This window comes from Callorhinchus milii, unplaced genomic scaffold, assembly GCF_018977255.1.
Source record: "Callorhinchus milii isolate IMCB2004 unplaced genomic scaffold, IMCB_Cmil_1.0 Scaffold5, whole genome shotgun sequence".
In the NCBI taxonomy this organism is placed as follows: Eukaryota; Metazoa; Chordata; class Chondrichthyes; order Chimaeriformes; family Callorhinchidae; genus Callorhinchus; species Callorhinchus milii.
In genome coordinates, this window is record NW_024704746.1 from 25,908,810 (window position 1) to 25,922,275 (window position 13,466).

A 13,466-nucleotide genomic window follows, 5' to 3' on the forward strand; every position below is an offset into this window, starting at 1 on the left:
CTCTGGCAGCTCGGGCGGGAGGCGGGTGGCGTGATGACGTCAAGGCCTGATTGACAGGCGTTCGGACGGTGGCGTCCGGCAGCGGCGACAACAACAACAACAACTTGGATTGATATCGCGCGGGAGGCGGGTGACGTGATGACGTGCGCTGTGGCTGTGGATGGCAGTTGGGCCGTGAGGGGTGTCGCGCGCGGCGGGCGGGGGCGCGCGCGCGCGGGGGGTTTCGCTGCAGTCGAGCGCTGGGAACGCACGACAGAGCTGAGGTGAAAAAGGAGGAGAGAGAGAGAGAGAGAGAGGGCGTCGTGATCCGGTTCTGGGTGAGGTTTTCTTCCCCCCCCCACTCACTCCCAGGAGACCGAGCCTGGGGCCTCGCTCCCTCTCTCTCTCTCTGTGTCGGCGAAGGAGAAAACAATGGCTTTGGCTGGAAAGTAACTGGAGAGTTAGTGGGGAGAGGGGGCGAGAGCCCGCGGAGCGCACGGAAACCCAGTATGAGCACAGGTGAGAGAGGGAGAGGGAGAGGGACAGACAGTCCAGTTCGTGGTTTGCTTTGTGGTACAACTTCGTGATAAAACTTCGTGGTGAAACTTGTTGAAAGCGCTGCCTGTGTGTGGGGTTTTTTTTTTGTGTGTGGAGTTTCACGGCGATGTGCGTATGTGTGTGTGTGTGTGGTGAGAGGTCTTTCTTTCCTTCTTTGCTTATCTCTCTTCTCTTCTCCCTCTCTCTCCCTTCGTCCTAAAGAAATCCAGTGTCTGTGTGACTGTGTTTGTGTTACTGTGTGTGTGTATATGTGTGACTGTGTATATGTGTGACTGTGTGTGTGACTGTGTGTGTGACTGTGTATATGTGTGACTGTGTGTGTGACTGTGTATATGTGTGACTGTGTGTGTGACTGTATATATGTGACTGTGTATATGTGTGACTGTGTGTGTGACTGTGTGTGTGACTGTGTATATGTGTGACTGTGTGTATATGTGTGACTGTGTGTATATATGTGACTGTATGTGTGTGTGTGACTGTGTGTCTGTGTTAGTTACAGAATTAAGTGATTTTTAAAAACAAATGCTCTTCCCTTCTGCCCACAAAGATATAGTCAATTAATTCACTTTACAGTCTATTCTGTGAAGCGCTTCTGGACGTCCTGATGAACGTGATCCAAATACTACTACTATTATTATTATTATTTCTCACGTCTGTTGTTGATCAGTTTGTTTTTGGCCGGTGGATGATATGTGCTCTTTACAGCAAAATATACAGTCAAATCACTTTACAGTATATCCTGTGAAATGCTTTGAGACGACTCAATGTTAATATAATAATAATATAGGGCGCTGTATCAAATGCAAGGATTATTGTTGTTATTGTTGTAACTTCACTCATATCGCGCCCTCCACGCAGGGCAGAGTCTCAGAGAGCTTAACAGTGGCGGAGGCTGACTCCGAGCGGGGGAAGGGGAAAGTTTTCAGGCGGGACTTGAAAGAGGGGAAAGAGGGGGCAAGGCGGAGGGATTGAGGGAGAATGTTCCAGAGTTTTGGGGCGTAGTGGCTGAAAGTGCAACCTCCGATGGTGGGGCGGAGGGTGTGAGGAGGAGACCGGTGCCAGTCGAGCGGAGGTGCCGGGTGGTGGATTGGGGAGCGAGGAGGTCGGAGAGGTAGGGAGGTGCCAGAGAGTGAAGGGATTTTGAAGTCGATGCATTCGGTGATGGGGAGCCAGTGGAGCCTGAGCCAAACTGCTGAGATGTGAGTACGGGTCAGTGTGCGGGAGGCAGAGTTTTGAATGAGCTGATCTTGTGAATAGTGGAGCTGGGGAGACCGGCGAGGAGTGAGTTTGAATAATCCAGGGAGGTGACAAACGCACGCACAAACTTCAGGATGTTTGTTATCAGGATCAGCAAATGAGCACGTACAGCAGCTGCTGCTGGGCACGGCATTGTTTCAGATCAGGTTTCCCTTCATGGCGACAGTCCCGATAGCAAACTTTCATGATCTTTTGTTTATTTGTTCGTTCTCTAGAAAAGAGCAAAGGAAAAGATGGTTATAAGAGTTTCAGAGAAATGCTACGGTCAAAAATAGTATCTGCTTGCTGTTGATTTCAGGAGGTTTTAAATCGCCAAGGCGGTTTGAACCTTTCAGAAGTCAAATTTGAGTCAGAATAAATAGTATTTAATCTGCAAAACGTGTCGTATTCATGTTTTTCGTTATTGTTTGTTTGTTGGTTGAAGTCGTCAAGGCTAATTTCTAATGTAAGTTACACTACAGATAATTTCCCTGCCCTTAAAATAATGGGGTCCTGTAACAAAGAGTAACAAAAGTGACTTGTATCTTTCATTCAGGATATTTCTTTTACCACGTATTTTGCCATCTGTCACTTTTCCGGAGGTGTGTTTAGTAATTCCTGTTTAGAATAAAATCAGCCCCCTCAAGTTTTGTCTGTCAGACTTTTAAAAGCAAAACAATCAGTCATTATTTCTAACCAGTTCAGTTGCATGGAAACTTGTTCTTTCTGTTTCAACATGTATTCGTATCTGTCACTGAAACATTGATCTTGTGAATTGCTTTTATCTTTTTAAAAAAATTCATTGTTCAGATGTTCTTAGGTGTTTATTTTAAAAAATAGACAATACTAATACTTGCTGAGATTTCAGTCTCTAGCACAATAAGTAACTTCTTGAGTCCTTTTGCCAATTGTCCCTTTAGTTTCTTGTGTATGATATATAGTTTTCCATTTTGAAACTTTTTTATTTTTAAAGAAATTACATGCTTCCATAGCTCTTTGAGTTTGAGTGGACTGCACTTGGGTTGTAATTGTCTAATTTTGAGGAGCAGGTTTTTTTTTAAAGTGTGAAACACAAAAGCATTGTGCGATTAACCATTTTAGCGCATAACTTAAGAGGCTTGCTTCCTGCTGGTACAATCTAACTCCTGGTTGCAGCTGGCCCTGAAACCTCGTCCTTACCAGTAGAAGAAGCTTAGTCATCTTTCAAAGAGAGTTGATATGAGTCTCCAATTTGGAACTTCTATTGAAAAAGATTTTAAGTCATAAATACGTGCATGTTATATTGTGGCTTATGTTGAAACATTTCAAAGGGCTTCACAGTAAATACTGTTAACTGGATATATTCTGTGAAGCACTTTGAGATGTCTCAATAACGTGAAAAGGCACTATCAGATGCAATTATTATCATAATATTTGTAGGAAAATGTGGCAGACAATTTGTATACAGTAATGTTCCACAAACAGCTAGGAATGACCAATTTAACTGGAGGGTTTGTTGGCTAGGATATCGTGAGAAATTTCCGTCTCTTTTCAAATCGTGTTATGGGTTCTATAAAGTCCACCAGAATAGTCCAACGATGCCTTGGATTAATGTCTCACCTGAACCCTAGTACTTCTGACAATGCATTGTTCTCCCAATACTGCATTGAAATGTCAAACTAGCAAAGTGGCAGAGCATGCTTGAAGAGAGGTCTTAATGTGGGTTTTGAAGGTGGAGAAAGAAGGTCAATGTATTGGGACTCCGGGATGTAATTCCAGAGAATGGGAGCAAAATGGCAGAAGGCCACAGTGCGGTGGAGAGGATGGGCGCAAGGGGGTAATAATCCCTTAAAAAAATAATAATAGTTTGGTCACTCAATCCATGACTGTTTGTAGGGCACTGCTGTGCATATTTGACTGCCACCTTTTGCCCACAAAATATACAGTCCATTTACTTATTAATATATTCTGTGAAGCAACTTGAGATGTCTTGAGGACGTGATAAGGCGTATCAACTGTAAGTATTATTAAAGTTAGTAGTTGAGCCTTCTTGTGCATTGAGTGATGCTGATGTTGCATTATCACTATTGGAAAAAAAACTGAGGAGACCTGCTAACGTTTATGAAGAGTAAGCCTGTATTCAAGGTTCCAAATTTGGTTATAAAGCATCAGTTACCTTGCCAGCATTTGCATGTTAAGCAATGAAGCTGGTGGAGGACTGCATGACAATTTAAATGGGGGCTTCTAACATTACCAATTCTAATTAAATCCTTTAATCTTGCTTTCATTATTCCACTAATTGAAAAAAANTTATCATAATCCCTGCATTGATTACCCAATCTAATTTGATCTATTTTTTCTTAATTTTCCCCCTGAAGTATTATTCAGTAGTTGTTGCCTTAATTACCCACCATTATCAGGAAGACAAATAATATCCTTCCACAAACTCTGGAAATATACATTTGCAATGCGTGTTGATGCCTATATATGACTGTTAACGGGGCAAGATAACTATTCCATACCGTTACAGATTTTACCACAAAATGCAAACAGAACTAACTTCTGTACACAATGGAGTATTTTTTTTAGACATAGCACTCAATGTATTGATCTTAAAAGGGTAAAAGACAGTTTGGTTTAATTGTGACTTGAAATCAGAGCTTTCTATCTTAACCAATTGTGCCATTGTACCCTTCCATGAAATGTTTTGGTATGATTCTAAGTAGAGAATTTAATGCACGGTGATTTGCTATTTTTTGAGGACTGCAAATGAATAATTTTTCTTTTCATGTATTTTCTGTTAGAAATCAAGAAACCACCAGTGGCCCCTAAACCTAAACTTATGGTGGGTAACAAGCCAGGACCACCTCCAGTGGCACCCAAGCCAGATGTTCTTTCAATTCCTTTACAAGCACACAAGGGACCCAAACCAGCCTTAGCACCAAAACCAACATTTTCCAAACCACTTGTGGTTGACGTGAATCCAACACCTCCACAGAATAATATTCAATCTTCAGAAGAAATCCATGTTGAGCTGACTGAAAATGTGAAGTGTCCAAAATGCCAGAACGGTGGAGGAAAAGAAGGCTGTAAATCGAGATGTAATTACATCATGTCACCCTGCACGTGTAAAGCTGAATGTGGGCAAAAATACATCAATGGTAAAAACACATGTAAAACTCAACTTGTGGTTGATCAACTTGCCAAACTTGAAGGCTTGGAAAATGGCAAATTATGTGACCAAACGCATTCCTCAAGGACAAGGCACAGACCAGATATCCAATGTGGCAAAATGGTCAACAAGTATCAGGTAATCCGGAAAGCTGGTTTCCCTGAACAGAAGTTCAAAGAAGTCTTAACTCAGGTTGTGTCGCCAAACAATTGCCTTCCAAAGCAAAAGGAGACGGATTGTGATACAGGGGCAAAACTACACGATAGCAATAATAGGAAAAATGAACTCTTCAATGCTGACCAAACCTTGTTGGATACAAAAAGTTCTAATGGAGTTAAAAGTGAGATGCTTTGTGACCGAGTTAAAGACCTTGAGGCTGAAAATGTTGCTCATAAAACCAAATGGGCAGCAATGAATGAGAAAAGTTCCCATGGTTATAGTACTGACCACAAAGAAAAGGGGCATTACAATCCACACAAAGTTAATTTTATAATTGCTGAACAGGAGAAATTGATCTTTCAGGATTCCCACCATTTAACTACTGTGAAACAGTTCGATTCAGCACCTTGTACCAAACCAGTGCCTAAGCCAAAGCCAAAGAAAGCACGTCTGCTTGGTATCATTAGGCAGAACTGCATAGAAGATCCCATGGAATTCAACTCATCAAGTAGCGAGTCGTGTTTGAAGACCACGGGGAACATGGCGGATTTCAGGAAACCATTTGTTTCTATAGATAGTAACGATGTTTCTTATTCAAAGAACAATTATGAAAATTCACATCAAACTGTTGAAGGGCAGAGTGAATCTTCTGAGAACATTACTGAGCTAAGCCGCCAAGTCAAAGAACTTGTTTCCTTAAAAGTGCCTCATAATCAAAGTGGTTTGACCTTAACAAAGCCAGCACTGGTTTCTGTCTCCAAGGTCGATCTTTCTTCAGACATTGAAAACAAAAGTAAAATAGAACAGATCAAAAGAAACTTGGAAAGTGGCAACAGAACATTACCAGCAGAAAAAATTAGCAGCTTTGTTCGAAGTAGTTTATCTATGAGTTTGCCTAAATGCGTCAGTTTGTCTTATGTTCAGAACGTGCCTCTGGCCAGCAGCGTGGAAGGCTCGGACTTTAAAGGGAAAAGCACCAATAAAGAAATGTACACTAGAGCAGATGGTTCTCCAAAAGCTATACCTAAAAAGCCACAGAGACACAGTTTGCCTGCAGTTGCACTGATTAAAAGGGACCTCTCAGCAGAGACTGTCAAAGGGGAAAGTTGTTCTGTGGAACATGACTCGGAAGAAGGCAGCTTTTCAAGCACAGACAGTAAAATTTCAAGTGATGAGCACAAGATTATTCGCTTGACTGAGAAACCTATATGGAGGCTGCCGCATCCTATTTTACCATGTTCGGGGAGTCCAGGCATTGTAGCAACAGAAAGCACTACACAACAAAAGGAACGTTCAACTGCTTTAAAGCCGAGAGCCAAATCATTCACTTCAGCTGATATAGAAAGACCTGAGCAGTCCCCAAAGGAATCTCCAAAGAAAAATTCATTTAAAAAGATTCTTGGTATCAAACTCCCTGCTAGAATGAGAACTGATCTCCAGAAATTTTTGTCAAAAGGCAGCTATTCAATAGACACTGCACCATCTGTGCTTCCTTCTGTGGAAACTCACCAAGACAGTAATCACTGTAGGCCAAGGTCACAGACAGATGGCAGGAAAAATAAACCACTAAAAGTATATTCTGCTAATTCCTGCCACCAGACTGCACAGAAAGGTCCTATGCTCAGGAATCTTTCCCAAGTGCAGAACAACTCATCCATTCGACAAGAGTCCACAACTGAGCTTCAGAAAGAATGTCCCCCAAACTCTAACGAGCAGTTGACCGAACTACAGGTTCTGCTTTCTCCAAAATATGAAAACATATGTACAAATTTTGACTGGAAAGATTCTTCCAGCAATGCTGACTGTGACCCAAATCTGTATGAAGTAGAACCCTATGCTGTGTCAATCTGCTATCAAAAATACAGTTCAGATCAGAGGAACCAATCCATCAGGTAATTATGCAATTATACACTTGCCTGAATCTTGTACAGTGGGACCTGTAGTGAAAATGGCTGCATTGCAAATTGCAGTGAAAAGTTCTAGTCAAAGTGGCTCAGTTCATTTGCCATGCTACTGGAGTGGAATAGAATTATGTTTGTAACAAAGTTATGGTCAGCTTCATGTGAAAATGGAAGACTAACTGATGATTGGTCTTCATCGTAACATTGAATCCACTACTTACAGTAATAAAACATTTAAACCTTTGCACAGATCAAATCTCTCGATAGTTCATGGCTTATGCTGCTGATCACGATTGGTCTCGACGTGAATAATGTATTGCATGCTGTTCATCTTCCCATTGTGTTCAGTGCTGATTTGAATAGATGTAAATGCAGAAACCAAAATTTCCAGATCTGACCTTCCAATTGGAATTGATATAAATAACAAGTAAAGAATATTTATAAACACATGACCATATTTGTGCAATATCTGTTTCACTTGAATATTACTAAAATATATTCAAGTGTTTTGTAACATTTTGGTCAATGATTCTCAAAACTTGAATGTTTTACGTTTTCTTACCCAAACAAACTTTAAACATAAAAGCAAAGCTTTCTGTATTGTTAAATGCATGTTGAAGGAGTCCATGCTTGCTTGAAAGATTGTTTTATGGGTTCCTGGAGGCAGTGAAATTCTGCTTCAGTTTAAATCCATATAAAGTCCTTCAACTATAACCTCTTCAACTACTGTATGACCATCTCAATATGGTCGTCTGACATAATAGGTGATTGTTTTTATCATTCTCTTCTTACTGTTGATTGTTGCTGGTTAGTGACCTAAAAGTGAATTGTGACAAGTTATTTGACTGTTGAGAGGCCTCATTTGAAAACCACATATTTATACTTCCCACCAGGGATTTTTGGTTAGCAATCAGTGCGGGGAACTGAGATCAAATGTAGAAAACCAACTATTAAGATACAACTAACTTGACAAAACAGCAGATTGAATCTGAAACCCTCCTTGTTTCTCTGGTGTCGCACTACCAATGGTTTTAGCAAATGAAGAACAATGAAAGGATTCTAAAGGTCCAATGTTAAATTGAAAGTCCATGTGGCGTCAGGATACTAGAGGGTGAAATGTGAAGCTGCTGTGTGCTATTTTAGTTTCATGTGGGAAAGCTTGGTTGTTTATTAAACCTAAAACCTGCTGTTCAAAGGTAAATTAAGGGGAGCAGAAGGACACATTTTGCAGCATCTAGTGAAAGGTGATGCTTAATTTTGGTTTCATTTTATCGTTCAGTAATTTTAATGAGGAAGGTTTATAAATTTTCTCCCCTCTCCTGGAGGTGATTCATGCTAGCCATTGTTTCACAAGTCACTCCGTACCTAATAGCTGTTCATGTGGGAGACTGCACATTGAATGTTGGCAAGCTGTTTGATTGGGTGGGTAGGATCGTAGCGGAGGCTAATTCTGTCTTAACATGATATGGGCTCGTTTTCCAACAGGAGTCATAAGTTAGTGATCAGGGGTAAGAAGCTGAGCTGATTCCCCCCCACTCTGTCCTATCTAATGGATCACAGGGCTCAATTATTCTGCTTTGAGATCAACTAACACTAAACGTCACAGGTTTGAATCCCAGTCTAAGGCAAGCAGTCTCTTTATTCTCTAGTCTAGGCCATTGAGGAAGCTAAAAAAGAAAGTTTTATCTTTGCAAAAATATTCTATAAATGTTTACTGTGTGGGGGCTTACTGTGATCTTCTTTATGACAAATATTTGCAGAATTTGTATCTCTTTGATCTATTTTCAAACTGCTTTTTATAGCTGTAGTCACTGTTGTGATACGATTACTTTAGTCGTTGAATCATTTGTAGTCTGTAAAGCATATCTATTTTTACTAAACCACAGAAGCAAGCTTAAATTAATTTCCTGTTTATTACTATAACGATGGAATAGTATATTGGTTATAAATAGCTCAGGAAGAGAAGGCAAAACACAGTATTAATGGTTTGGGTTATTTTTTGCTCTTAGAATTGTTAGCCTAGAAGTTAAGCACATGTTTGTTTAAACCCTGGTCTAAAATCTGACTCCTAAACTTTCTCCAATGCTTTAATAATTGGGTTTCCTAAGTTAATCCTCTAGTTGAGGAGCTTACATTTTAATACATGTACTAATATTATTACATATATGTTTTTCTCTCTTCCACACACCCCCACAACCAATAAGATTCCTTATTCTTACATGTTGCTTTCAGATGATTTTTCTTTGTAGAAGTTTTTCTGAGAATCTTGACCAATGAAAGCAAAGTATTTTGAATAGTCTATGAACATGGGGCTTGGTCTATAGAGCAGCAAACATTGTTTCAGACTATCCTCCTTGAGAGGAGGGCCAAGTAAGCACTGAACTGGCTCCAAGGTGACATGTTTGGCAACGGAATGTTAATATTAACCCGTCTCGGTAATCCAGTTCCTGAGCCAGTCAGGTCCACAGTACTCCGAGCACCACTGATGACAGCACAGCACAGCCTGGAAGGACAGAGGGGAGGGACTCTTCCCACCCAACTCCTGTTAACCCTGCAAGCCAAAGCCCTAACGGGTAGGGTGGTCCCAACTGGACAATCAGCGGGAAAGTTTGTCAGACAGTGCTTTCAATGGCAAGTTATGTGGTTTTAGGTGTTTAGACTCCAGCAGTTATTGCCAATCTGCGCCTAATACTTTCCAGGATTATGTCAGCAGACTGTGTCCCTCCAGGAAGAGAGTGCCCATCCATTCCAGTAAATATCCCTGGAATTCCATGTATAGGTGCAATTCATGGAACTCTGTTTGGCTTGAATATTCTTAAGCATGGTGATGAGTTTCTACATGTGTCAGACACCCGGCTGACCAAGAAAAAATTGTTTCAGATCAACTCTATTAACTCTGTTAATCTGAGACAAAACTTGTAAAACTGTATTGTTATTATATAAAAAAAATACTGCCTGGCAGTAAAATCTACTTAGATATTACTATTTATTATCCGAGTTAGGTGTTTTAAACTCTGTGTTTATTCTGTCCAGTAATGATAACTAGCAACCTATAATCTGAAAAAAAAATTCCATTTCTAGCACTTGCTTTTGATTAGCCACAAAATAATTCAGCTAAAATATGGTTTGAGTTCTATACATTCAATAGCCAATGCATGCAAGCGCTCTGGGATGCTACCCTCCTTGAGGGGGCTATATACATGCAAACTGTTGTTGTCCAGATGAAGTGTTACAACAATCTTATTCTGACTGACTTGTCTGAAGCAATATGCAGGATCAAGATAACCATTCTTCAGAGGTGGATGTCAACTCAGATGAGGAAGAAATCATCTTTAGCTCAGATGAAGAAGATGCCAGTTCAGATACGAGCAAAGGAGAACTGGATCAGCATGATGACAAGCAGGTAATTTCTTCTGATTCTTCTCAAACAAGCCTGTGATTCATGATATGTATCCAATGTTGCATGTTTTTCTACAATCACTACCACCCACTTTGATTATCAATGTTTCACAAATTAGCAAACCAAGGCTTTTTAGGTGCTCTGGGACGCTACTCTGTGCGAGGGGTGCTTTATGAATGCTTGTTTTTTTTCTGGATTCACTTTGGTCAATAATGTGCTATTCAATTTTTAATAGTTTTTTTTAATAGTATTGGGTGAGGGTCTCAATCATACAAAGGGGAAAGCAAATAGACAGTTTACATATCCTTTCCACAAGGTAGTGGAGGCAGAAAGTGTGGGGAGTTTTAAGAGGGGTATCAAAAAAAANGATCCTTTTTGATGTTGAATGAGATTGATGTATGCAACATACAACAACTTGCATTTACATGGTGCCCTTCATTTGGGGTAACGATTCAGAGTGCTTAATTGAGAGATACATAGAGATTTCAAAATGATCAGTCAGACTGTCTAATGGTCTGTTTTCCTCACGATTGCAGAGGTGGAAAGGTAAATAATATTGCCCTAACTTCAAGCCTTGCTTATTTCCACTGTCTTGAATCTTTGATCCTCTGGACTTTACAACTTATTCTGTATGGGGCAATGTGCTTATTAGACCATTGGGGTTGCTGGTTTTTTCGTTTAAAGTCCTACCATGATTTGTGCAACATTTCAGGGCCAATAACCTGCATTTCTGCAGTTCAGCATCTTTGTAGCAAGTGCGGAGGTTCAGGGTTCTCCGTCTTGGAGAACAGAACATTTTCCACTGTTTATACTTTGTGTTGGCATTGAGTATTCACAAGTTACAGGGTAGGTTAGATGCAGGGAAAGCACTTTCTCTTCTGTGAAAACAATGTGACAACTTCAGGAGAATATTTTCCAGTGCAGCGATGTGATACTTTTGTTGCTTCTGTGAGTTAACAGTCCATTTGCTCTCTGAGTCAGATTAACTATTAATTGGCATGTATGTCTTAGAGAAGACTTGACCCATCTCTGTTACCAAGTACTGTCCCATCTCCAACTTCTCTTTCCTCTCCAAGGTTCTGGAATGAGCTGTTGCTCCCCAGCTTCACTGTTTCCTCTCCTTGCACTCCCTACATGAACCCCTCCAATCTGGATTCCACACTGCTCACAGTCCAGAGACTGCCCTGGTCAAAGTCACAAAGGTCATTCTCTCCATGTGTAACCAGGGCTCTCTCTGCCTTCTTGTCCTTCTTGGTCGCTCAACACTGTCAACCAATCTATTCTCCACCACCTTTCCTCTCAGTTCCACCTTCACAGTTCTGTTCTTACCTGGTTTCATTCTCACCCATTCTGTCTCGACTTTGTTTCTGCCAGTTGATTCTCCTCCTGTAAAAACCTGAATATTTATAGGACGACATCATTTCCTATAATACACTTAACATACTTTTTTTTCTAACTGTATTCAGGAAAACTATATTCCAGTAAATAGACTCCTGAACTAATAACAAAATAAGTAGTTGTCGGCAGTATGTGAGAACCACAAGTGCGCTCCAAAATCTTCGTTTACACTTTATCCAATGCAACTGATGCATGGATACTATATCCATGCTTCTATATTGCCCACAAAATATACAGTCAATTTACTTTACAATACATTCTGTGAAGTGCTTTGAGACATCTTGAAGGCATGATAAGACACTATATCAAATGCAAGGATTATTATTATATGGTAACATCTTTGAATTCATAACCTAGAATATGGTGAGATGCAATGGGTTTTGAATAAATGTTTTATCATGAGTAACCAGTAAATCTATTACTATTTTTATTTGATATTTCTCCTGATGTAGCAATGAAACACCATTTTTTTAAAAAATGCCAAAGCATTTTTCTAAGCGTTTCTTGTTCTCTGCAGAATGATGAAGGCAAAAAAACTAAAGTCTATCATATTGCTCGAGAAATTATGAGCTCGGAGAAAGTGTAAGTATATTATGCTCACATTGATTTCAGAATTATCCAATAAATGTTTGACTAAACTTGGTTCATATAGAAAAGGATAACTTTGCTTTTCTCTCAACAGGTTTGTGGATGTTTTAAAACTCCTGCATATTGTAAGTAATGTTTTGTTTTCAGGCATTTTACTGCTTCTCGTCTTATTTTGAAATTCATCTGTGAAAGAGAATTTTAAACTAGATGGGCTATATAAAATGTGTTTTATAATAATAATCCTTGCAATTGATATAGAACCTTATCATGTCTTTGAGAGGTCTCAAAGTGCGTCACAGAATATACTGTAGAGTGAATTGACTGTGTATTCTGTGGGCGAAACCAATGGTTAATTTGAGATTTCTTTCTGAAATGCAATGTTTCACTAGCTATAACTAAATAGTTTCAGATTAACTTTCCAGTATCGCTTTGAAACCACATGTTTCATGTTTGCTGGTCAGCTGTTGTATATGTGTTTTAATGAAATGTATGGCTGCCCATTAAAAGGCTTTGGTATCCATTACAGACATGTGTGCTAAGGGCTGCTGGCTGGCCACCTGTCAGTGCTTTCCATTTCTGTTTCACTATGTCATCTGCTGCTGTTTAATCACGTGACAGATCGCACAGCTCGTCAAACAAGTCCTGGCCGTTCTAGCAACTGGAATGCAAATCAGATATCCTAGTTGCACAGAGTGCCTAACAGCTGCATGCAAACGTGCTTAGTCTCTTTTCTTATGATGATGGGGTTCATGCTGCTTTTGTCAGCAGTTCAGAGCTGTTTGGGTGCCGTCTGAAAGTCAGGATTGTTTGAATAATTGGTTAGTGGCGCAGACTGCGGTTTTCTAAAGCACTCCAAAAATAGTTCTGGTTGAATAGTCATTTATGTAATGCAGTGTCTACAAGTCTGAACTATTTTCAAAGTTGTACAAAGCATTAAAGGTAACATTGATTTGTATTTAGTCACAAATTATTTTCAAATTTCCAATTTGTCAATTTTTTTTTCAAATACAATCTTGAAATATTCAAAAATAAGTTTGACGATGCAAAACGATTCTATGGATGATGATTATAGCAGTTTGCCCCCTCCCAATCATCT

At 39.9% G+C, this 13,466-nt stretch overlaps 1 protein-coding gene across 3 annotated transcripts in view; it reads left to right on the forward strand.

Annotated features, from left to right (window-relative positions):
* Positions 1-201: 201 nt before the first annotated feature.
* The window catches only part of fgd6 (FYVE, RhoGEF and PH domain containing 6), a 32,496-nt gene continuing 19,231 nt past the window's right edge, over positions 202-13,466 (forward strand). For 2 of the 3 annotated variants that reach the window (XM_007909074.2, XM_007909075.2), the window contains exons 1-5: positions 202-498; positions 4,557-6,975; positions 10,249-10,387; positions 12,300-12,364; positions 12,465-12,495. In XM_007909074.2, the coding sequence (XP_007907265.2) occupies positions 489-498; positions 4,557-6,975; positions 10,249-10,387; positions 12,300-12,364; positions 12,465-12,495 (2,664 nt within the window). In that variant the 5' untranslated portion in view covers positions 202-488. The remainder of the gene's footprint in view (positions 499-4,556; positions 6,976-10,248; positions 10,388-12,299; positions 12,365-12,464; positions 12,496-13,466) is intronic. The other variant, XM_007909076.2, reaches the window with a different exon arrangement.